General features: G+C 45.9%; 1 protein-coding gene across 7 annotated transcripts in view; it reads left to right on the top strand.

Moving 5' to 3' along the window:
• SLC4A7 (solute carrier family 4 member 7) overlaps positions 1 to 24424 on the top strand; it is a 470313-nt gene that overhangs the window by 98352 nt on the left and 347537 nt on the right. For all 7 annotated transcript variants that reach the window (XM_085630550.1, XM_085630551.1, XM_085630545.1 and 4 more), the window contains one exon: positions 10885 to 10966. In XM_085630550.1, coding sequence (XP_085486676.1) covers positions 10885 to 10966 — 82 coding nt within the window. Of the gene's footprint in view, positions 1 to 10884; positions 10967 to 24424 lie in introns of those variants that run through there.

The raw sequence follows: 24424 nt of genomic DNA, 5'->3' as shown, positions 1-24424 counted from the left end.
CCGGCGAGCCCCAACACCCTTTGCGTGAGTTACTGTTGCTTTGTGTTTATGGCCTATATGTGCCCTAGGGACGTCCCTGTATTCTGTATCTTGTGTTTCCTCAAAAAAGCCAAATAGTTTTTCCTTTGTAAATGGTTATTCCTTTTAGTGTTTAAGCTTGAGACCAGTACTGTTGATACACAGCTCCTGGCTTTCTTTCTGCGCACTGATTTAATGTCTATATTACGACTGATCCCGCTTCCTACCCCCTGTTGCAGTGCTGCATAGTTCCGCTGTGCTTCTTAGCAAGTGAGTTGATGGTTTTACTGGGGTTTTTGTTTAAAGGTAAACACATTCATACGTTTGTGTGGTGCACATTTTCAATGGAAGTAAAATGCAAGCTTTCGTCGGCAGATTTGATCTTTAAGCCAGCTACACCGCTGCACATCACCCTCTTAGGATACAATCCTTCTTCGCCACATATGTTTAGCTGTGCTCTTATGCGTGTGGTGGCCCATCACTCCCTTTTCAGTTAATGTCCAGAAAGAGACCCCGAGCTTGGATTCCGGTGCAGTTGGAGAGCGGAGATAAGTTGGAAGGGTTACGTAGTAGTTTCAGTGCAATATTTTTGTCTTCTTGGGATAAGTCCTGTGTAAGATGAGAAATTCTGCCCTTTGTGGTAGTTCCAAGTTGTTGCTATCCCAAGTCAGGGTATATTGGTAAAGAACATCCAAGCAGCAGTCGCCCTTGAGAAAACTCTCTTAAGCACAAAGTCCTTCCTGACGCGGACACTGGTCTTGCAGGACTTCTGCATTGAAAGAGCTAAAACCTTAAGAAATGAGGGTAAGACTAGTTTAAATGTAAGACAAATTGCAGCTGTGCACACCTGCAATTTGTACTTGTAATATATGGATATAATCCATTCTGTGGCCATGCCAGTTTGTGTATGAGCCCATATCAAATCCAGCTTGAGCACACTTGGAAAATTTGTGTTTGCTCTTTGCGTGTCCTGCTGTGTGATCTAGGGTAGCCAATATCTAGTTTATAATCTCCAGTCCAGGAGCCGTGTGGTGGCACATTAGCGAATGCTGAAATACTTCTTTTGTAGGAATTTTTTTTTTAAATGTCACTTTTCCCGGTTTCTTCAGGGATGTTTTAGAGTAAAATAGCGTAAAGACCTCTTGTTGGAGCAGTGCAAGGTTACTATTTTGTAATTTTGAGCACTTCTAGAGAAAAGCTTAACTATATTTCTCAAATCTGTACCTCTGCGTTCTCAAAGGCGTGGAGCGATGGTGAAAGATGTCCTTTCGAAGGCCATTTTGTAGTTTAGGTGTGAGACCTTCAAACGATTAGGGAACCCCACTGGATGTCTGAGAATTGATGGCCGTCATGCTGCAGCCAAGAGAAGCAGCACAAACCTTCTATAAACAAACTATTGCAAAGCGAGTCCGTCTCACTTTTCAGAGTTGAGCGAGCAATGCAATCCGCTTTCAGAGCCTGACTGGCCATATTAAAATAATAGAAAACATTGGTTTTTATATTTTCAAGATGGCCTCAGCGTTGTGTAAAGCAACGTGCATTGTTATGTGCACTGTTGTGACGGCATAAGTCTGTGGCGATCTTGAAAGTAAAGAAATCAATGTTTTCATTACTTCATATGCTTTTAACATCTCTGCTCTTGACTTTTCAAATGTGGGTGAAGTGTAAAAGACTCGGACATTATGGTGGCCGACACTAATGGCACTGCAAGAGTGGATCAGCACTGGGTCCTGCAGTGAATATGTAGAGCATCATAGATGCTGCCATCCAGCACCTGACACACTCTGAAACAGCATTGGGAGGGAGGATGGAATGGCAGGGACAGGATGAGAACAACATTCAGGGTCTCACCATGGCTGCTACCCTTCAACTGGCGTGCTGCTGAGGAGGGAGGGCAGGAGTGGGGAAATTGCATTCGACCCGATCAAAAATGGGCTTGAGCGCTCTCAGAGTCATGAAATGAACTCCCATGGAATGCTAAACAAGCAATGAAATGTAAAATCAAAAAACAGAAAAAAGTAGTTCTGTGACATCAGCAGTGGAAGCATAGAATCTACTCAAAGGCAAGGGTAAACTGGCTTTGCTCTTGGAAGGGACAAACAGACTAGGAAGAAAGCCATTAGTAACTTGCACTGGCAGTCCAATGGGTCTCCCCGAAAAGAGCCATTGGCTATGGCAGTGTTTTCTAGCCATGCTGTGCAGCACAAACCTGCTGTGCAGCATGGTTAAAAATCATATCTGAAAGACACGTTCGTGATAGATTCCTTACCTTAGAATATCCCCAGGCGTCGGACTGGATCCATAAAGTTTTTCCATCGGCAGTATCGCTGCGCGTCAGAAGGTGGCGTCATGCGGCTCCGCGTTTGTCGTAGGCACTGAGATGACGTCACGGAGACTACTTGGGCACCACCCAGACGCGCTAACGTCAGTTCTTTCTTTTTCCGCGCCAGCAAGCGCAGATCTGGTTAGGCCACGTACCTTAATCACTTTTTGACTGACTTTTTTGAGACTTTTGTCTCCACTTTTTTGAGTCTTTGACTCTTGGTGCCACATAGGGATGCCTGGGTTTAAATCCTGCGGGGCCTGTCGCCATGCAATGTCAGTGGCCGACCCCCATGGCGTGTCTCTACTGTCTGGAGCGCGACCATTACCTCTGGTCATGTTCCGACTGTCTGGTCATGGCTCCGAAGGCCTTGCGGGAGCGGTCCCGTAAGCTGCTGGAGGCCCGGCAGCAGTCTCCGCGCCGTTCGAGGTCCAGCGGTCGATCGAGGGACCGACCGCAGAGCCATCCTAATCGCTCCTCGGGGTCGAAGTCTTCACACTCAGAATCGGGTAAGACGTCATAAGAAGTCGAAGAAGCACTTAGGCTCTCCGTCCCCCCCCGTCTGTCTCCGGATGCGGACGAGGGGGCAAGGGGTACCTCCCCCGCGTCTCTGTTGGAGCCTGAGAGTCCCGCGGCCTACCCACCTTATCCGGGTCCGTCGGCGACTCCTGCTCAGGTGCAAGATTTTCCTACTGCCATGGACCGCCTTTTCAGACCTCTGGCTCCCGCCGGCGTGCCTTTGGGCCCCGTGCTCCCAGCTGAGGGCCCTCCCTTGCCGCTGGCCCCGGCGCCACAAGGTCCTCCGCCAGCGGCTCCGGCCCCTGCGCCGCAAGGTCTATCGCCCTTGTCTCCGGCCCTGGTGCCTCCCGCGGCTCCGTTCCCGGCGCTGAAATGGGTTTGTTTAGTTCCACGTCTGCCCTTGCCCGGGTTTCCGGACAATTTTGCTCCGGATTGGGACCCTAATTGGGACATGGAGCCGGATTGGCGCCGACCAGCGCCGTTGGATGATTTATATCCCCCTGTCCCTCCCCACTGCCGCAGCCTGAGCCGCGGGCAATAGAGGAAGGGGATGACTACTCGCTCCCCTTCGAGTCTACCCCCCACCCATGCCACCTCCATTCCACCGCATGTCGGGGGGTCATTTTGAGCTTCTCCAACAGGAAGGCACAGCCCTCTTGGCCAAGGGGGCCATCGAGCGCGTTCCTGGGTCAGAAGTAGGACGTGGTTGTTCCCACTACTTTCTGCTACCCAAAAAGGAGAAAGGGGGCCTGTGCCCCATCTTGGACCTCAGGAACATCAATCGCTTCCTCCGGAAGGAGAAGTTGAAGATGTTGACTCTGGCTCAGTTCTTCGCTGCCCTCGACCCTGGAGACTGGATGGTAGCTGTGGACTTGCAGGATGCATATTTTCATATCCCCGTCCTGCAGGCCCACCGGCGTTACCTGCGGTTCACGGTAGGCCACGAGCACATTCAGTTTGCCGTGCTCCCCTTCGGCCTTACCAGCACCCCTCGGGTGTTCACAAAAGTGATGGCGGTAGTCGCCGCTCATCTGTGCAGATCAGGGGTTCCAGTCTTCCCCCTATCTCTACGACTGGTTGTTGAAGGCGGGCAGTCGTCTCCCACCTCCAGACTACGGCCGACCTCCTGCATTTGCTGGGGTTCTCCATCAATGTGCCGAAGTCGCACCTGAGTCCCTCTCAGAAGCTCCCCTTCATCGGAGGGGTTCTGGATTCAACGCAGTTTAGGGTTATCCTCCCGAGCCGCAAGTCTGGGATATTCAGGCTATGATTCCGATCTCTCAGCCTCTATCCCAGGTTTCAGTCAGGATGACCCTCCGGCTCCTGGGCCTGATGGCCTCCTGCATCCTGTTAGTGCAACATGCCGGATGGCATATGCGGGCTCTGCAGTGGGACCTGAAGTTCCAGTGGGCACAGCATCAGGGCAACCTGTGCGATCATGTCCAGATCTCGGAGGGCACTGCACAACAATTGCAGTGGTGGCTCATGAATCGCGATTGGGTCAATGGCCGATCCCTCTCCCTTCCCCAACCACTGCACACAGTGGTGACGGATGCGTCCCTCCTGGGATGGGGTGGCCACTTGGGAGACACAGAGATCAGAGGCCTCTGGTCTCCGACGGAGTCCTGGCTCCATATCAATCTTTTGGAGCTTCGGGCAATCCGACTTGCACTGAAGGCATTCCTTCCCTCTGTCTGGGGAAGTGTAGTGCTGGTGTTCACGGACAACACCACCGCCATGTGGTATTGCAACAAACAGGGCGGGTGGGGTCGTGTACCCTATGTCGGGAGGCTCTGCCCCTCTGGACATGGCTGGAACATACAGGCATTAGCTTGGTGGTACAACACCTTGCAGGTTCGTTGAACACCCAGGCGGACAAACTCAGCCGCTGGTGCATGATGGATCACAAATGGCGTCTGAACTCTGACGTGGTGCAAGGTCTCTTTCTGTAGTGGTGAGAGTCTTGGTTAGATCTATTTGCCACAGAAGAGAACACGCAATGTCCTCCGTTCTGCGCTTTGGAATTTCCAAGGCGGCACTCACTCGGCGACGCTTTTCGTTGAGTGGAGCTGCGGTCTGTTGTACGCCTTTCCGCCTATACCACTTCTGCCCAGAGTGCTGAAAAAGATTCGGCGCGACCGGGCCCAAGTCATCCTTGTGACTCCGGATTGGGCATGAGGATACTGGTATCCCGAGCTTCTCAGCATGGCGATCGATTTTCCCCAGATCCGACTGCCTCTTCGGGAGGATCTTCTGTCGCAGCAGCAGTGGACGGTCCTCCAGCCAAACCTGTCCAGCCTCCACCTCCATGCATGCAGATTGAGCGGTGACAGTTTTCGACCTTCCTCCCGAAGTCTGTGATGTCATTCTGGCAGCCAGGCGTCCCTCCTTTAAAACGGTGTACGCCTGCAGGTGGAACAAATTTGTGGCATGGTGCGCAGCAAAGGCTGTGAATCCCCTTTCTGAGGTCCTGCTGTTTCTTCTCTCTTTGGCCCAGCAGGGCTCTGCTCTGGGCACTATCAAACGTTATGTTTTGGCTATCTCTGCCTTTCTACGGCTTCCAGATCAGCCTTCTCTTTTCAAGTCCCCGGTTGTTAAGCGCTTTCTCAAAGGCATTACACACACGTTTCCTCCCGTGCCTTTCATAATGCCCCAATGGGACTTAAATCTTGTTTTGACCTATCTGATGTGCGCTCCCTTTGAGCCCCTTCATAACTGTACCTTGCGTCTTCTCACTCTAAAGACAGCCTTCCTGGTAGCTATCACCTCTGCCAGAAGAGTGAGTGAGCTCCAGGCTCTTTCTTCTAAATCTCCCTTTATTTCTGTTCATCCGGACAAGGTGGTTTTGAGGACTCTTCCTTCTTTCTTGCCAAAGGTTGTCACACCCTTCCACATCGGGCAGTCCATCACTTTGCCCACCTTCTTTCCGCCTCCTTCAAAAGAGGAAGAGAGGCTCCACCGTCTGGACCCAAAACGTGTGCTCTTGTTCTACCTGAAGGGCACACAAGAGTTCCGGGTGGATGACCAGCTTTTTGTTGGCTACGTGGGCATTAAAAAAGGTCGGCCGTACACAAACAAACCATCTCTCGGTGGGTCGTTATGTGCATCAAAGCATGTTACTCGTTGGCTAAGAAGGAGCCTCCTGTGGGGCTGCGTGCCCATTCTACCAGGGCAACGGCAGCCACTACTGCCTTGGGACGCGGCGTTCCCTTGCAGGACATTTGTCAGGCAGCTACGTGGGCCTCGCTGCACACGTTTACCAAGAATTATTGCCGGGACAGCCAAGTCCGGAGAGACAGCTTTTTTGGCCGCTCTGTTCTCTGACTTTCTTGTGTAATCATGTTTGCAGACCCACCACCGGGGTTGGTATTGCTGGGTATTTATTCTAGGGTAAGGAATCTATCACTAACGTGTCTCTTTCAGATGCACAACTTACTACTGGTGTAACAATAGATCTGTAAGAGACATTAGTTAGTGATAGAGTCCTTACCGCCCCACCCATCCTTCCCGTTCTGCGAACTGATTTCTAGGGTTAAGGTCATCCCTTTCAGGGCCCTAGTTTCATGGCACCAGTGGTCAGTTTCTTGCATGGCTCTGCGTTCCTGGCGCGGAAAGTAGTGTACAGAGCTGACCAACGCGCATGTGTGGCGCCTAAGTAGTCTCCGTGATGTCATCTCGGCGCCTACGACGCCAGCGCCGAATGCGGAGCCGCACGACACCACCTTCCGACGCGCAGGGGTACTCCTGACGAAAAAACTTTCCGGATCCAGTCTGACACCTGGGGATATTCTAAGGTAAGGAATCTATCACTAACTAAAGTCTCTTACAGATGTATTGTTACACAAGTAATAACTTGTGCAATAAAGAAAGTGCTAGCTGCTACATAGGTTTTTTTTGTTTTCTTTTTTTCTTCTAGTTAGTAACCTTCCCCCCCCCCCCCCTCCCCCCCCCCCCCCTTGGCAACACACATGACATGAGAGTGGACAGGCAAGAGGGGATGGGGAGCAGACAAACCAATTGGGGTGGTGCAAGCATGTTTACAACTAAGGGTGGGGGGTGCATGCTAAAGAACAAAAGTTTGGGTTGAGGGAGGCAAGAAGATTAACTATGGAGGAGGGGTGGGGCTTCAAGTAGACTGACCACAAAGGGTTGGAGGGATGGCCTTGGTGGGGTGAATATCAAGCAGACCACCGAATGGGTAGGAGGAGCGAAAGCAACCTCACTGGCTGTATACGAGGAAGACCTCTGACCAGAACACTCTTGTAGACTGTTAATCAAAAAAAGTAGCACCTGCGAAAATGAGCGGTGGAAGAACTCCTTGCATCCATGCTCCAGGGGAGGGACAAACGTACGAAGAGTAAGGAATCCTATGGAAGCTGACTAATAAGAAGAAAAAAAGTGACCATGAAGCCAACCAATGGTAGGTGGTGGGCACTCTCTAAGCACTCTAAAGTAACGAGGTCTTGCAAGAGACCTGCATGAACAGTCTTAAGCGAGGCTCAAAAAGCATGGAACTGAGTGACCAGAATTCCATCTGTTCATTAACAGCTGACTTTGTTGCAGATTGCACAGTATACTTTCCTACAGATAGGTGGTGTGGTCTGTAGCGAGACCACAACCCACTTTTGATTGAAAGGAGTGAATATGGGCCACCTGAATTGGATAGTTAGTCGTCCTCACTCAGGTAAAGTGTCAAAAGGGAATTTCCAAATTAAACGCAGTGCGTATAGTATGTTGTCAGTCATTTAATTAACTACACTTTGATAACAATCCAAGCTGCAGGTTTTTATATATTAAATGCGTTCAGAACTTGTGAAATATCTTGTTATAAGAAGTATTTTAGCCAACCACATTGCATTTTGGAGTTCATAGATAAGGAAGGTGCACTCTGGTAGTCAATCAAAACAAGACCAGTATAGTCCATAAATCTAATTCTTCTTTTTATTTGAACTTGTTTTTAAAAGGACTGGCACCCAGCCGAGGCGTTTCGTTCAAGAGAACTTTGTCAGGGCTGTAACAATTATAATGAAAATTAAATAAACATATAACACATACATGTATACATACAAAACGCATATTAACATTAAAAAAGACAAAGACGACCCATAACGAATATATAGAAATATACAAAAGTACAAAAAACATGTAAACCTACATTAATATACAAATATATTAGTTAATCCAACCATTACCATTTAGCAAAATGCAAATAGCTCATTAGGAAATATCTAACAGTGAAACTCAAAAACAAACTTACTAAACTTACAAGAATAAGTGAAAGAGAAACTCTACATACAGTAAGCATGACAGTGTATCAAGGAAATCAGAAAGAGATCATAAAAGCACATTATAGACCAGAAACTCAAAAAATGCAAAGAATAGCAAGGAAAAGGCTAGAGGACAGAGAAAGCATACCAATATAAACATCAAAGGAGATAACAATAAATTAAACCGATGTAATAGGATATGCATAGATCAGAGAGAAAGTAGTATATGAAAAAACTTGTCTAGATATACACAAATTGCAGTTAAAGAAACAAATAAAAAATAAAAAAGCGAAGAATCTCTCCCCTTAAATGTATAGTGAGAATTCAATATATTGACAAGAAGTGGTGAATAAAGTTTCATTGAGATGTACAAATCGCAAACCTAGGAGTATATCCTGATATATTGGTTACCCTTTATGTTCTATTGGAGAGATGATATATAATTAATCAATCAGTAAGGTCCAAACCATAATCCATTAGACATAATCATGAAAGATGTTTACACAAAATTAGGCTCTTGAGACCATAATTAAAAGTCAGAAGGGCGAGAATCCATAAGTAAAACCACCAAATCCAATACCATCACCATATAAGCAGTAAAGACACAGAAGGAAAAAAAAGGAAGAATATAACCATAAATAAATCTCTTGGAGCCATAATAGCGTGATTCGCATAATTATAGATCATACGGTACAAAAAACTCACCTGGAGTATATATGAAATATTTCAATGACAATCACAAGAGTCACAAAATTCACTCCCATATACAATATGGCAGGTATAATACATTGCTGCTAGAGATTTCTAAATAAAGACAAAAAAGGGAAGAGAAAAAAGAAAGGGGAGGGGGAGAAACAAGAATCAATAAATGTAAATTCTGAAATAGACATCAATCGGCACGCACGATAACCCTACACTATATCAGAATTGTAAGAATCCCTAATTGATATTTCAAAAGGGTATATTAAAAATCAACGAAAAAGTCAAAGGAACTCCGTCTATTGCATTAGATGGGCATGAGGTATAACAGAAACGGTTCTACTACTTATGTGAACCTACCCCACGAAGCATTACAGCAAATAAGCTCGTATATAAAAAACATCTGCATTTTGGGACTTCTAGTTTGAGATGGGCTTCAAATGTCAGCATGTAAAGTGTTTTTCCAGTGCTTGCCGGTTGTGCCACATAAGACTTGGGTCCAGTTGTCTGCTGGGTATGGTAATATGAACAATAAATGGCAAAAATGAATTCCCCTTTCACATTTTGCTCCGTTGCTGACTTTTTTCGATTTAACGTTTTAGAGTAAGAGAGAAAGAACCTAGCTTTTCCACAATTCTCTTAACATGTCTAATGTTACTTGAAATTTTTGGCCTGTTTGTTTTTGCTTTCACAGTCTCTGCTTTGAGAAACTGAAAACATTACTGTATCTTGGTGTATGGCTTCTTGCCTCATACAGTTCTTTAACTTGCTTGCAGTATTTCGCACTTTATAAAATAATTCTGAGCATTTTACGGCATCAGCACGTTTGAAGACATTTGAATAATGAGCCTAACAAAGTACCAGGTTAGGATTTGGAGGCTTTCGGAATTTCCATGGTAGTGTAGCAATTCCTACTTGCACATAGTGCCTCCATCTAGTATGAGTTTACCGTTCTGGTGCACTGGTTAGTGGCGATGAACGATAATGCTTTCGCCTTGATATTTTCAGTCGTGTTTGTTAATGCATCTTGTTTGCCACAAAGAATTCTTGAGTATTAAGGTATTTCTTAGATACAGATGTGGAAATCGATTTAGATATGTAGATAGATCTATGTGGGTGTTAGACTTCACATAGCAGTTAGACTACAGGAAGCTAACTGCTATGTGAAAGTTAATTATTTCTATCCTTTTAAACTAGAGCCAATCTTAAGGCTAGAACGTATTTGTCCATACCCGCCATGTGCAGGAGAAGTCCGTTTCATGCTACCCTCAAATTCAGCCACTTAATACCTCAACTCCGCCTTCCCTCCACACCAGGACACACTGGTGGGATCCGCAGGATGCGACTTGAGGAATCTAAGCCCTCTTACTAGCACTACTTCCAGCCTGCTGGCACCAGTGTACTGAGAGCCCGAGGTATCTCTGCAGTGAATCCCACTGCCCTCCAACGATCCTACTCGTGTATTCCATTCAAGCAAGGAGACTAGAAACTGACATTTCGGACCTCAATACAGAAAGGCGGTGCAGATCCATCATGGAAAATGGGACTTAAATCAAACAGCGTGTGATTAAATGCATGCAAAAAACGTGATTTATATTTTGTGTGAAGGAGAATAATTCCTATTTAAATGAGCAATATTATTTATATAGAAATATCATTCCGAGCTGTCCGTTGTTGATTTGCTAACTAGAATAGTGACACTCCCCTGTCTTTATGTGCTGTGGCAGTTTTTGTCTAGAAGGTTGATCATTTTACTTGCTTCAGTCCAGACTCCCTGCCTCGTAATTCTCCTGGTATCCAGCTTGTGTACAAAGTTTGAGGGTGTGATTTCTTAAAGTGCCCCCTGAATTTCTTAACCAGGAGTAATTTAAGGCTACTTCCCTGCGAAACCTAGCTAAGTGTTAGTGAACCATCGGCAGCATTTCAGTATTGTAATTGAGAATGGCTGACCCCTGGAAGCCATGCTTTTGTCTGTGTACCGAAAAATTATGGTTTATTGCCCTCCACACCTTTTAAAAGGCACATTTTATAAACCAGATTGTATTTGTTTATTTTTAGGGCCATGAAGAAGAAGCAATTATCGATCTAGGTAAAACGAGCTCAACAATCAATACAAACTTCGAGAAAGAAGAACTGGAAAGTAAGCAATACTACAAATGTTTTTTTTGCAGGCGATGCAATGTGCACCTTCTACCTTTTTACCTTTCTCGTTTTCTGTTTGTGTTGAAATTTTTATTTGGGCGTGGGACGGCATGAACCTGCCAATACCACTCCACCTGATGCACTTGTTGCACATTAGCTGACCAGGGTAAAGGGCAATCGTGAATTGGCACTCTGAATGAAAGGTTTAAACGGGGTAGCCAATCGGAAAGTTTGATTTGTGGGCAATGACTATTGATGTTCCGAAGGCATTCTTAGTCTCAGTCCCTTGTGCTTCTAGTGTGTCGGCGGTACTGACCTTTCGATTATTTATTTATTTTTTGTCCTCTTAAGTAGTTGTGGAACCTGATCGCTGTCTGTACAGTTGCAACCAAACACTCCATGCATACAATGGTTACAAGTTTACCATTAATAGCACTGAAGGGGGGTGGGGCAGGGGAGCATCTAGACTGCTGTGATTCTCGTGGAGTAGCAGGAAACTGGCTACTGTGGTCGCGCAGTAGAAAGTGATCATACTGTGAAACTTTGCCCCGTAACAAAGCATGACCAAAGTAATAGGCACTAGACGGATGCATTATATTTATGAACACTTAAGTTAAAAATGCATGAAAGTTTGCATTACCTGCCAACCTATGTGAAAGTTGAGGAAAGTTCTCCAGCTGGAATTCTTGTAAGAAAGGATGCTCAGTAGCTCTCCAATAATTTGATGTTTTCATGTCTCCCCAGCCTGTCTCGCGCTGCTGATGTGTTAATCCCCACGCCACTCTAGACTCCTTCCAATCCAGATAAGATGTGGTCAAAATTGGCATTACTCTGCTAAAATGGTCGGTTTGGAAGAATAATCCACATTCTTTTGAGTGAACTCCAGTAACCCAAGCATGTTCTTGTTCATATTACATGGCTAGTGATGAGATCTGGGGTTCTGTTTGATTGGTCTGGTTGTCATGGGCAGTTCATGTGCACACAGCCCATTACGGGGAAAAAAACCTAATAATTTTCACGATCAGCTGATAACAGCGAGGGGGCATCATTTTCTGTCAAATGCTTCACTAGCAAACTAAAGGACACTTGCAAAACCAAAATAAAAACTAACCTGCTATCAGTTTTTAGGTCTCGGGATCATCCGGTCTGCCGAAGGCAGAACCGGAAGTCGAGAGATTTAATGACTTGGAGAAGAGGGGCTTGAACCCGCCCCTCTTCTCCCCTGTTCTCCATTGGCTGGCCTCTTCAATGCTGGCCAGCCATTGGAGAAGAGGTCCCGTCACTCCGATCAGGCCCCGTCCTTTTCGGATAGGGGGGCGTGTTTTTTGCCAATGGCTGGAGGAGATAACAGTAAAACACGCCTCCGAATCCGAAAAGGACGCTGCCGCTGCGTTTCTCCGAGGCATTTCTGCTCTGCCTCGGAGAAAGGCGGTGGTGTCTTCCGGTGCCCTCGGCTTGTAGGCATCAGCTGGGCCTCAGGAACCTCTGCTGGGACGAGGAGCAGTTTCTCCTCTGCAGCTCAACGAAGGCAAACATCGATCTACTGTAATCAGAGCCTGGGCTCTCTGCCCTCTCTCCTCCACCCCATCCAGCCACGCTCGCTTGTCTTGTTTACTTAGCGTACCCTTCATCCCATCTTCCTTTCAGTAGAAAAGCCACACAGAAAAACGAGCCTCTCCGCCGGACGCCTTTTTTTGGGTTTCGACCCCTTAGAAAAACTATCTTTGGTGACGGCATCTGCTCCGGAGCATATTTCCCTGCCGAGTGCAAATGCGCTCCAGACTTTCTGGCATGATGTCAGCGCTGCGGTCACGTGACCCGAGCCGTGGTGCTCTCCGGGGAGAGGGGGATCTGTGCTAAGTGGAGTCGGAAGGAAGGCTTACACGTGCCCCATGCCCCCTGCCCATGCTGCCTCAGAAATCAACAGTGGCAGCTGAGTGGAAAAGGGGCAGATCAGGTAGGGAAGCTAGCAGCTGTGTCAAGGGCCTTAATACATGCGAGAAAAATTACCATACTCTAATTTAGTCCGTGACAACAGCTAGAATTGGGATGCAGTGCACACCCCTCAGACCCATGGGGCTAGCCTAATGGTGCCACAGCACCTGATGTACTACTGATAGCTAGGCCCCTGGGAACCTAGTCCGATAACGTTGGCGGCCTCTGGAGAACTCACCACCCCCTCTCACTAACACTAAGGGGTCTGCCTGGCCAGTCTCTTTGTATATGCCTGTGGTAATTCCATGCGACCCCCTCATCAAATTCTGCACAGAGGCATCGCTTTACGTGACACGCGGACGTCCGTGGGGCTCTTTGAGACTAAAACATTTAGAATCCAGTGAAAACCGGGGGCAGTGGGGAGGTGTGACTGTGGGCCCAGTGAGCAGATGCACGCCTCCCTTTGTGTTCGTTCTGGTTTTTACCCTGGCGTTAGTCCGTTCGAGAGTGGAGGGGTGACTGAGATGTGTTGGCATGGTGCCACGATGGCCGCTCGGGGGACTCCCAGCCTCAGCCTGCTCTGGCCACATCCATGTAAACGTCTGCAGAAAGTCTCTGGTCTTACAGGTCAGACCTCACCGGAGGGCGGGGGACACTCCACTGAGGCGGTACCGGGTTGTTTTCAACCCGCAGGTACTGTTCTGGGGAATAAAATATCCTCGTTACATTTAATGAAGCAAGTTAATGCCCCTGCATCGGGGTCTGCGGGGTGAAATCTTTCCGGCTTAAGGGACTGTATTTGTATAGCGCTTACTACTCCGGATGAGGCGGTGAAGCGCTTTACTCCAGACATCTCCACCGACTAAAAGCTCTTCTCGCCGCACTCAAGTACTGCATGCAACATCTCTAGCGAATAAAAGCACTTCTCGTGGCACTGTCGGGCCCCTGGTTTCCCCCAGCACCCTTTAGCGACTAAAAGCCCTTCTCGTGGCACTCTCGGGCCCCTGGATTCCCCCAGCACCCTTTAGCGACTAAAAGCCCTTCTCGTGGCACTCTCCGGCCCCTGGTTTCCCCCAGCACCCTTTAGCGACTAAAAGCCCTTCTCGTGGCACTCTCGGGCCCCTGGTTTACCCCAGCACCCTTTAGCGACTAAAAGCCCTTCTCGTGGCACTCTCGGGCCCCTGGCTTCCCCCAGCATCCTCTAGCTAGCATGCACACGCCGGTGCAGCACTAATATTGTGTTGTTGTTTTTTCAAGCAGCTTCGAGGCATTCCAAGTTTGAAGGAATACCGGCTCCGTCAGTTATAACAAGCATTTACAATGCAACGGTCTCGGCATTGTTAAAGTTAGAGCTATTGGCATTGCTCATTACATTATTTTTGTTTGTTTTTGTTTTTAAAACATTTAAAGAAACGGCATTGTCATGAGCAATGCCAATAGCTCTAACTTTAACAATGCCGAGACCGTTGCATTGTAAATGCTTGTTTTTTATTTTTTATTTGGGCGAATCTGATCAAACCCAGTCCAGTTACTCCAAAATGAGATAAATGCCCGACTCTGGAAGTGCAAGAACATTGTTATTGTCATACCCCATTGCATCGTTCCATGCATAAATACAAGATAGTAAAATATTTTGTAGAAGGCAGTCTGAATAAAATGAAGATTGAAAACCGAGGGGCCTGTAGGGGCAAAAAAATCTTACGCTTCAGTGCTACTGATGCTAGACTTGTAGCAGCATTCATGCAGTCCTGATCGATCCACCGCTGGCTCCGCACCAGAGGTGATCCGCATCATCGTCTAGCCGCCACCCAAAATCCCGCTCCCTGGATTCCAGCTCCTGAGATGTCTTTGGCTGACCTATGCCTTTTTACCCGTTACTGCCCCCTTCCCCTCCACCCCCCCCCCCCCCCCCCTAACCTATACCTTTGGACTCACTCTGCCAAACCCCACGCCCCACTAACAGATGCAAGGAGGGATTTCTGCTGCTCCACCACAGATTTTCTGATGCTGGCACAGCATCTCCCCATCCAGAACCCACTGCATGCTGGGTCCGCTGTGGGCAAGATAATCGGGACTTGGAATGGAGTTCAGACTTTGCAGACCTAGTATCCCAGAAGTGCAAATTCAGTTTCATCGAGATGAGCAGAAACGGTCTTTAGCTGCCAGCGCATGAGGCCAGGGAATCGTGCCCCTCTCTACCTTGCTCCTGTAAGTGTCTTCTGCTTCCTCATCCTGTGTTTCTGGAATCCACTTTGGGACCCAGATCAACAGTTTGGAAGCATTTGAGACGCTTTTTTCATGGCTTTTCTGTTCAGTGAACACAGATTTTTCCTTATCTGGGAGTATTTTGGCTCATGCGGAGTTGGTTTGGCTTCAAAGCGCAGCGGTACTCCTGCTTATTAAGTGGCCGCAGCTGTTAATGATGTGCACTTGTGCATTAGGCTTGTCAGGTCTATTTGATCTTGCGTTGCTGTTGTGCAGTCAAACACCATAGCAATTTCCATAAGCGATTGGTTCTTCGTTGTTTGAGATGTCAGTACTTGTATGGTTAGGCTGTGTCTTTTGTTTAATTTAAAAGCATATTTGCCATTTCTGTACACTTGTTTAAAAAAAAAAAGAAAAAAAAAAAAAAAAAAAAAGGCTTCTATTTGCAAGCCTGGAGTGTAAACGAAGGTTCAAGCTGTGCCTAAATTCGAGCATGATCTATAAACATGTGATTCTAATCCAGTTACCTTCCAATGTTTTTTCTGTTTGTGGTTCCTAAGGGTTTCCTCAAAATAGCTGGTGTTTAAAATCATTCTTCCAAACGTAGAATAGTGGCCGACTCCCCTGTCTTTATAAGCGCTCTGGCAGTTTTGTCTAGAAGGTTGATCATTTTACTTGCTTCATTCCAGACCTCCCTCGTAACTCGTCTGGTATCCAGCTTGTATACAACGTTTGACCAGTGTACATAAAATAGAGACACTCTGTTCAGCTGGACTCTGCAAGTAGATCTAACCAGTTCACAATTTTCCACTTGGACCTTTGTAAAACACATCTTAAAGTGCGCGATGTCTACTTTTGATTCGAGCTGTAATGAAAGCGGGTATGGAACTTCGTCCTGGGTGAATTAAGATTCAGTAGGTCCTCCACAAACTCTCCGTCACCATGCTCAGAATGATTTCTTATAATGCAAGCTATGAAAAAGACGAGGGGACCCAATTACAATAAGTCTGGGACCTTGGGTAAGTTACCTGTTTCTAAAGACAATGGTCCCTAGACAATCCTCAAATTCGACTCTATAAATATAGACTCAAGTCAGTACTATGTACCTCTGTCCAGCCGGTCAGATATTTAATATGCAGTTAAAGGATGTATTACAAGTAATACATGGAAAACCATATAAGTGGGACACAAGCCTGCATCCAACTTAGAGAAAGGACGTACAACATAAAGTACAGGATTCAGGCAGAAAGGATTTGTTTGTTTAAAGCACATTTCAAATGAAACAAAATAAACTTGAGACACCATTACACATTTAACATAACAGTTCAAAAGTATATATGGTGCACAAAGTGTGGACGGCGTTTCCCTTACGTAGGTGCTGGGATCATCTTTAGGACATTTAAATTAACATGTCTGTTTACAATAACCTGTAATTGCAAGAACCATAGGAGAAATTAAAGGACGGAAAAAGAAAGGAATTACATTAAGTTTAAAAGTTGGGCAAATGGTAGTACATCCAAAGTGCTTGTGAGGTTGTCTCGAGTGTAGTATCCGACGTGATGTGCAACACTACTGGAGAAGAAGGCGTGTCCGTGGATCAACCGTGCTATATAACATAAAGTGAAGAGATAGAGAAGTTATAGTGGTGCCAGGGATCAGGTAGGCGGCGATTAACGTGATCTCGTAAGTCGTGGGAGAAATGGTGAATATTTCTGTTGGTAGCCGTGAAGTGGATCAAAGGAAACAAAGGAGGCGCAAGAATAATTGAAGAATTCCTGTTACCTATGTGGCTAATGGACGTACGCCCTGATTGGGGCAGCGTGGCCTCAACGTTGAAGGTGTGTATCGTAGTTCACAGTGGCACTAAGGGTGATCCTGGAAAGGGATTAGAAATCACTAATGGTGCTATCATTAGCGATTAAGTACGCTATGTGTTAAATGTCTGGCTTAGACTTACCTATCCCATGTGGGATGAGGTGCTGGAATGCGCAATGTCACCACTTGGAAGAGCCAAAACAATGGGGATGACGCTGTGACCGATGGGGAGTACGGTTTAGCAAGTTGTGGAACGAATGCGTGCTTTCCAGGTTTAAGTTATATTAGCACTCGCGGTCTTGATAGGGTAAGGACTTGCCAGGATCTAGAAAACCGTGATCAATTGGAGGTATTGTACAACTCGTTAAAAACCTTGAGAGAGGCGGAAGTTTAAAGCGCGCTTACCAAGGATATTCGGTGTGGGCATATAGAAGTTAGCCAGTCGCGTTTGCGGTCTACAACCAGGATACGAGCCAAGGCTGTAAGGAAGGAAATGGGGAGGGGGGGGGGGGGGAAAGAAGTATTAAATTCATTGCCAGTTAGCCAAGAGAACGAAAACGGCATGCAGGAGCTGCTTTTTTTTTTTTTTTATTTATTTATTTATTTATAGCAAAGTTTTATATAGCGCGAACTTGACCCGAATCCAATCCGGTATCAGAGCGCTTTACATAGCACCAGTTACGTTAGAAATGGGGGTCTCTAGTTGGCAATGGCTGGCCACTGTCCAAGTAGGGACCATTCTTCATAAGTCAGAATAAGTGCACTACACCCTTTGATAACCCCTGCTCAACCCTGTGGCAACTTAGCACGAGCAGCTAGGCTTATCTCAGAGGCAGTGTGTGAAGCATTTATGACCATACACAATAACACAGTGAAGAACACTACAAAGGAACACCACACAGGTAGTTATAAAAAATAAGTATCTTTATAGATAGACTTCACACAAGACCGGGCACGGTCACAGTCTAGTCACAGCGTCTGCTTCCGGTCACAGAGATGCGTGAACCGGGCTAGAGATTATATAGGGTGTTCCATTGGTGGAGAGGCGGTCAGGTGACCGGAAGGACTGGGAATAGAAGATGGACTGAAGGATTGCAAGGTGGCGGCCATCTTGGAAGGGGGAAACTAATGTACTTGAACACTATGAAGTGCTGCATGATTAAGTGATAAAGACAGGAAAGGCTAATATAGAGTGACATAAAGTGACCTTGAAAAGGGTGAATAGGCGGGGAAAACTCAAGTGCGACAAGGGCATCATGAAAGAATTAGAAAGGCATAGAGGGAACACCACTTGATGAAAACAGCAATTTAAAAAAAAAACCAAAAAAAACAGCAATTAAAAAAAAAAAAAGTCTGATTCTATTGGAACCATAAAACATAGGGCAGTTCACAAGGAAAGAGTGCCAGGGTACTCAAAGTCAAAATCAGATCAGACACGTCAAATCCTTGAGGCGATTAAGTCCAGTATGGATACTTCCAGTCCTCAAAATCCATTTTAGCTCCTTCTTGTTAAGGAACTGGGATATGTCTGCACCCCTTGGTGGAGGTTTAATCACGCTGATGATTGTCCAACTTATGTCTTCTTCAGTGTGTCCTGCTGCTTGAAAATTTTCTACAAGGGGGGCATTTGGTGTATTGCAGCGTACTCTGCTGCGGTGCTGACAGATCCATATACGTGCCTTCTCTGGTTTGACCAATGTAAATCTTGTTACAAGGACAAATTGCATAAATGACATTACAGGTGTTGCTATTTGAGAGGGATTTACGTTCGCTCTCGATTTTCTCAAAGACAAATTCTTTACCTTCAATTGTATATTGGCAATTGTTTTGTTTGTCTACATTACAAATCTCACACCACACCTTACGATACAGTGAACGCTGTAACTCATCTAAGTAATACAATGTATTAACTAGGCTAATCTGTATGTTAATCACTGCAGTATGTTTAGTTTTTCTTCTATTTTATACAGGTAACTTGCATGGTAATTTTATGAAACTGGCGGTAGGATGTACACCCTACCCAACGTTCACTGTATCGTATGGTGTGACGTTTGTAATGTATACAAAGATTTGTTTCTATTGTAAATTATCATCAAAGAAACATTAATGCATTTTAAACAATATACATAAAATGTTTACAAAAAAATATATCCATGTTTATATAAAATGATTTAATATCCGCTTTTGGATATCACGGTCTATTTGGTGTTTATATCACTGATTTTGGTTTTTGCTGCCCAGACTGGCACTTGTTCATCGCCTTGCCTAAGGCTAATATTTTTTTCAATTGTGAATTTCCTTGTAGAAAGCAATCTTGTATTGTATACAGGGACCCCGTTCTTTCCAAACTATTAAAGTATATCATCACAGCTTGATGGCACACACCTTGAAATTATCTAGTCACCTTGGAAGTGTGACACGTGTTCAAATTAGTGCTAAGTTACTGACCCTGATATGTCGGATGCTTTTTTTTCTTCTTCTTTTTTTTTCTCGCACTGCCCAAACGTCCTTTTTGTAGCGTTTTTAAAGGCTGACCAGTTGATTCACTTATGTCTGTTTACATCACCTGCCCGGTCTTTGTTTGATTGTTCGTTTGGCTTACGTTTACATTCCCTCTTTACTGTAGTCATTTCTCCTCCTTTCTCTTTTAAACAATCTAGAGTTCCTACTTTTTGACTGCCACGTTTGGCAATCCTCGTTCACTGGTGTTCAACACGCGTTCAGGGTGCCCAGGTATATGGCATATTTTCAGGAGAGCCACCCGGGTAATGCAGACTCCTTTGAATCGTTTTATTGTGGTTATTCTCAACATCCAGCCTTGATCGTCGTTCCTGGACCTGTGTTGGGCAGTGATGCCCTGGTATTGTAACTCGTACGATGGATCTGCCCTTCTTCCTCATTCTTCATCGCTGGACTTCTCCTCTCTCCGTATTTTTCTCCTGTCCAGCACTAATCCCCCAGCTTTCTTTGTGACGTCTCTGGATCTCTTTAGGGACACTGCTGCCCTTTTCCTCTTCTCATGGTTTCCATCCCTCACTTCTGTGGCTTTCCAATTTGTATTTTGTCAACTGAGATGTTCTCATTCTTTACCACTATCCTTATTTGAACGTCCTAAATACAGCTGAATGTGACCTGTGCTAGTTCTTTCCTTGCCAGTTTATTGAAAGTGCCACTCCCCACCCTCTTTAATCCCGTTCTTCCTGTGGATGGGTTCCTCTCTTCTGGTTTCAAATGCTGATTCTTGTTTAGAAACTATCCATGCTCTGTTACCTCCTCTGTGTTGGCTCCCGTCTCTTGTACTCTAGCCCAAGCTCTCACTTAACTCGCGCTCCTCGCATGTCTGCTGATTCAGCTGTTGGTATCTGATCTCACCTCTGTCATAAGATGGCTTTCATTGACCGCTGAATAGCGCTTCGATTAAAGTGCCTTATAGCTGCAAAAAGTGGGACAACTTCTGTAAGCTTTTGTATGCGTAGATGTGATCGTTTTTAAAGTGTTTTAGGCTCTAGGGGAGGTGGGAGAGGGGTGCTGCACCCAAAGACCTGGGGACCCTCTCAAGGGCACCCTGCCTTGGTTGACTATTTGAGCAGGCCCTTTCCTTAATGACCTGCTTGACTGATGCAAAAACAATTGATGGACAGAATGCAGAACAATGTCATACATTCACCCCAGTACAGAGATCTGGGCCAAAATCCATCGTTTTTTTGCTCACTATGCCATTCCAGGTTGAATCCAGCCATATGAAAATCAGTCTGGACCCTGCGCCCAATGGGAACAGTCCAGCCCGAACTGCCAGGCCAGGTCCTCTGGATTCAAGCTAGCCTGGCTGATGACTGGTAATACCCAGAAACCGGTTCCAGGATGCTTTTTTTCTGGTCTAGGGAGGACCTGGCTTGGCAGTTCAGCCTGGACTGTTCCCATGAGGCGCAGGGTCCAGACTGATATGCATATGGCTGGATCTAAACTGGGGTGGCATGGTGAGCAAAAGAACCATGGATTTAACCCAGATCTCTTGACTGGGGGTGAATGTATTATTTATTCAGCATTCCGTCCATTTGTTTGCGTAGCACTGCTTGACTGATGGGCACCCCAGCCTGTGCTATCAGATCATCAACCCTGTTGGTCTGTTGTGGATAACAGCTCGGCGGTGCTGAAGTTATTCCTTTTACGTACTCTGTGTTTAAAGAAAGGAAACTTATCGGCTGAGTGTTGGGGGGGGGGGGGGGGGATGTGTGTTGGTGGTGGGGTGTGTGGGAAGTCCTGGGTGTTTTCTCTTCATGATGCATAATGTTGATTGCACGTTTACTAGGCCTGGGCGGTAAATTCCATTCTGCTTGCGGAATTTGCATATTTTCGCATTCTGCAGAGAACGTGGAATTGCCCAAAAATCTGCGTTCCTTGGCTTGGCGGAATTTTTTGCTTGTTCGCGTTCTCAAAATGGGTGTTCGTGAGAAATTTTCCCCCGAACACGTAAACAGCGATCGCGAACAGGAAAAAAGCATTGCGAACAAGCAATTCCGCTTGTTCGCAGAATTTCTGCGTGTTCGCTGAGATTTTTTACCGTTTCGCGAAGCTTTGCGTAGCACAACTACGCAAATTCCGCCCACCCCCAACGTTTACCCATGAGTTTCTAGGCACTGAATCCTAGAGGGTTGCTTCTCTGATTGGCCCTCTGTTTATGGAAAGGATGAAAGGCTGAGTAGATCCACCAGGATTCGAACTTGTGACCATGGGTTCAAACAGTACATTGAATGTGTTATTCCTATGAGCTCAGTCTCTGCTCAGGGCGCATTTGCGAATGTAAAACTAAAGGCTAGTATTAATGTTGTAACTAATTTGCGTGCTGTTAATTGGTTTGTACTCTGAGGATTTCCATAGGTTTAGTCCCGATTCCTTCTCTGTGCGAGTTGTCCAATGATCCGGGAAGTGGTCCAGGATGCAAGCAGTGATGGAATACTAAAGCCATCTGTAAGGGTGGGATCGCAGATCGGATCCTGGTTTGGCATCAAGGCTGCAGGTGTGAATCCCTCCATAGAGATCAGTTCCATAAGCTCTGCTGAGTTGGGTGACGCCACCTTTTCTCATTGATAAGCGACTATTCGCTTTGTGCACCTCATCCCCTCTACCCAAGATCTCCATTGGTCCGTCTCGGAGTATCTTCGTGTGGTTCTTCATGCTGTGATATTTGGTACATTATTACAACGATTGCATTAGTATGTCCCTGCTTGGTTGATTCTCCTGTCAACATTCTATATAAAACAAAACTCTTGAAATTGTGGAATGCAGTTATAGTAAACCAAATGGTACTGAACCGGTTTTTGAAATGCGCTGATCAAAGCATTTAATTGGTGTTTCCAGAAAAATTTGAAAATAAAATCTTGTAATCACATGTTATTTCCTCTTGATTGTTGGGGTAAAAACCTTATACTCACAACCTTGGATATCCCCTGCTTGCACATTACCACGGTTTTCGAGCCTTTGCAATACATTGTTGTTAGGCACGAAGTCTTAGAGGGTCATATGACTGGTTATTATCAGGTGTAACTAGTCTTTGTTCATTTTAAACCAAGTTTTAACTAGTTCATCCCGCCCCCACATCTCATATTTAAGGACCGGCGATCATGTGCTGGTGTTCTGTGCTTGGGCACAGCAAAGCATTAAGGTGTCGCAAAAGTCTTTTTTTATGTCTACTTCAAACAAACCCTGTTGGACTGCATTGATTTTCAGTAATTTTTCTAATTTGGTGACATTGTAATTGCTTTGTCTAGTCTTTAGACTCATTAGCCGGACTGAGGATGCGTGTCATTAATGGATGTGTTCCTTGCGGCAAGCCGCCTTTTGCCTCTATTGCGCCTTTGCTGAGGGCCCAGTGTGTGGGGGATGGTGAAAGAGCATTTCTGAGGCTGGTTGCATGGGTGGTCTTCTGGCAAAACTACATATGGTGGATTAGCAGTCTAATCCCGTCTAATCCAGAGACTGAAATCCATCTCCCTCTGCCGCTTAGCTGTCAAGAAACTGGAGCGCTTGGGAATCAACTGATCACATGTGCTCCATATTAATAAAAAAAAACTTACATTGGATTCTGGCTTTGTACCTGGCTGGCTGCAAGTCCTGTGACCCAGCTGGAAGGTTGTATCCTTTTGCTTGCATTCCCGAAGAGTTGGCCCATGAAACTAAATATTCGCACAACAAGGCCTGGATGGCACATGGTTGCTAGGAACATTGAACTTATTTTGTCTGAGAGACGACTTGGCTGCCTCCGCAAGGTCCGTAGAACAGCCGCAGTCAGTTACACCTGTTTTAAGCCTGACCACTTCATCTACTGCAGTAGCCATGAAGTTATTTATTTATTTGTTTGCTACTGTGTGAAATTGAAGTAGCCCACCCATCTCTTAGAGTCTCTCTTGCACTGACATTTGCTGCCTGCAGCTGGTGCGTGTTTGAGTGCTTTAGTTTTTTTTATTTTTTAAGTGGGGTCAGATTTCTTAAGCAAAATGTCTCTCCATAGTGTATTTTCTCAGACCTGAATAAAGGACCCCGATAATGGCCGCTATTGTATGTCATTTAGTTGAGGGCACCTGAAGCGCATACCTTTTTCTGAGGTAAGATTTGATGTATAGCTTGCCAGGGCACAGTGCTTAATCTGAACAGGAGGCCACTGCAGCTTGCACCACCAATAGCTCTTGTCATCGCTGCCAAAACAATTACTAACCATCTCTCTCGCATGTAAATGCGACAGTTCAGATTATTCCAGGTCCCCCAAGCTAAAGGAATGGCTGGGGAGGCAGGTATTGGCAATTTTAATGTGTATTGTAGTCCTAAACTACCGTTCTGCTTATCTCTAAATTAGATGAGCAGCGCCACCATGTGGTGGACTATTCTAAGTATGGTGTTGACAATTAGGTGCCGGTGCCGAGCACGGGAAACCAATCAAGTGCTGGTGCTGAGCACCGCAACATACTGGCTCAAATTAAGCACTGCCAGGGCAGGAGACCACCCCATCTAAGGCACTGGCGTGTGTTGTGATATTCGAATGCTGAGGCTTGCATGTCTCCTCTGGCAGTGCACACAGGAGCAACCTGGTGCAGCTACTCCAAGCCAGTGAGCACCGCTGGGGAGAACCCAACCCCACCTAGCTGAGCAGTATGTGAACCACTCCCTCCAGCCAGGGGGCTCCTTTTCAGCTGCTCAAGAGATGATTCTCTCCAAGGTAGCCACCTTTTTTTTTTTTAATTTTTAGAAACTGGTGAAGTATTCTTATTAAAAAAAAAAAAAAAAAAATTATATAGCGCGAACATGATCCCGAAGGATATCGAAGCGCTTTACAATTGGAGGAAAGGTAATAAATGCAGTACCAGCATCAAATAAGAATACCAAACAATAGGGGTCAACGGAGAATAAGACCGAACTGGTGCATATCGAACTTGGAAGGGAGCCGATGAAAAGTGAAAGCAGAATAGCGAGTAGCGCTAGAGAACACGGCTCGGTTGCATTTGATCGA

This window comes from Triturus cristatus, chromosome 10, assembly GCF_964204655.1.
Source record: "Triturus cristatus chromosome 10, aTriCri1.1, whole genome shotgun sequence".
Taxonomy (NCBI): domain Eukaryota; kingdom Metazoa; phylum Chordata; class Amphibia; order Caudata; family Salamandridae; genus Triturus; species Triturus cristatus.
Note: the sequence above shows the minus strand (reverse complement) of the source record. Positions and strands in the feature narration are given on the sequence as shown.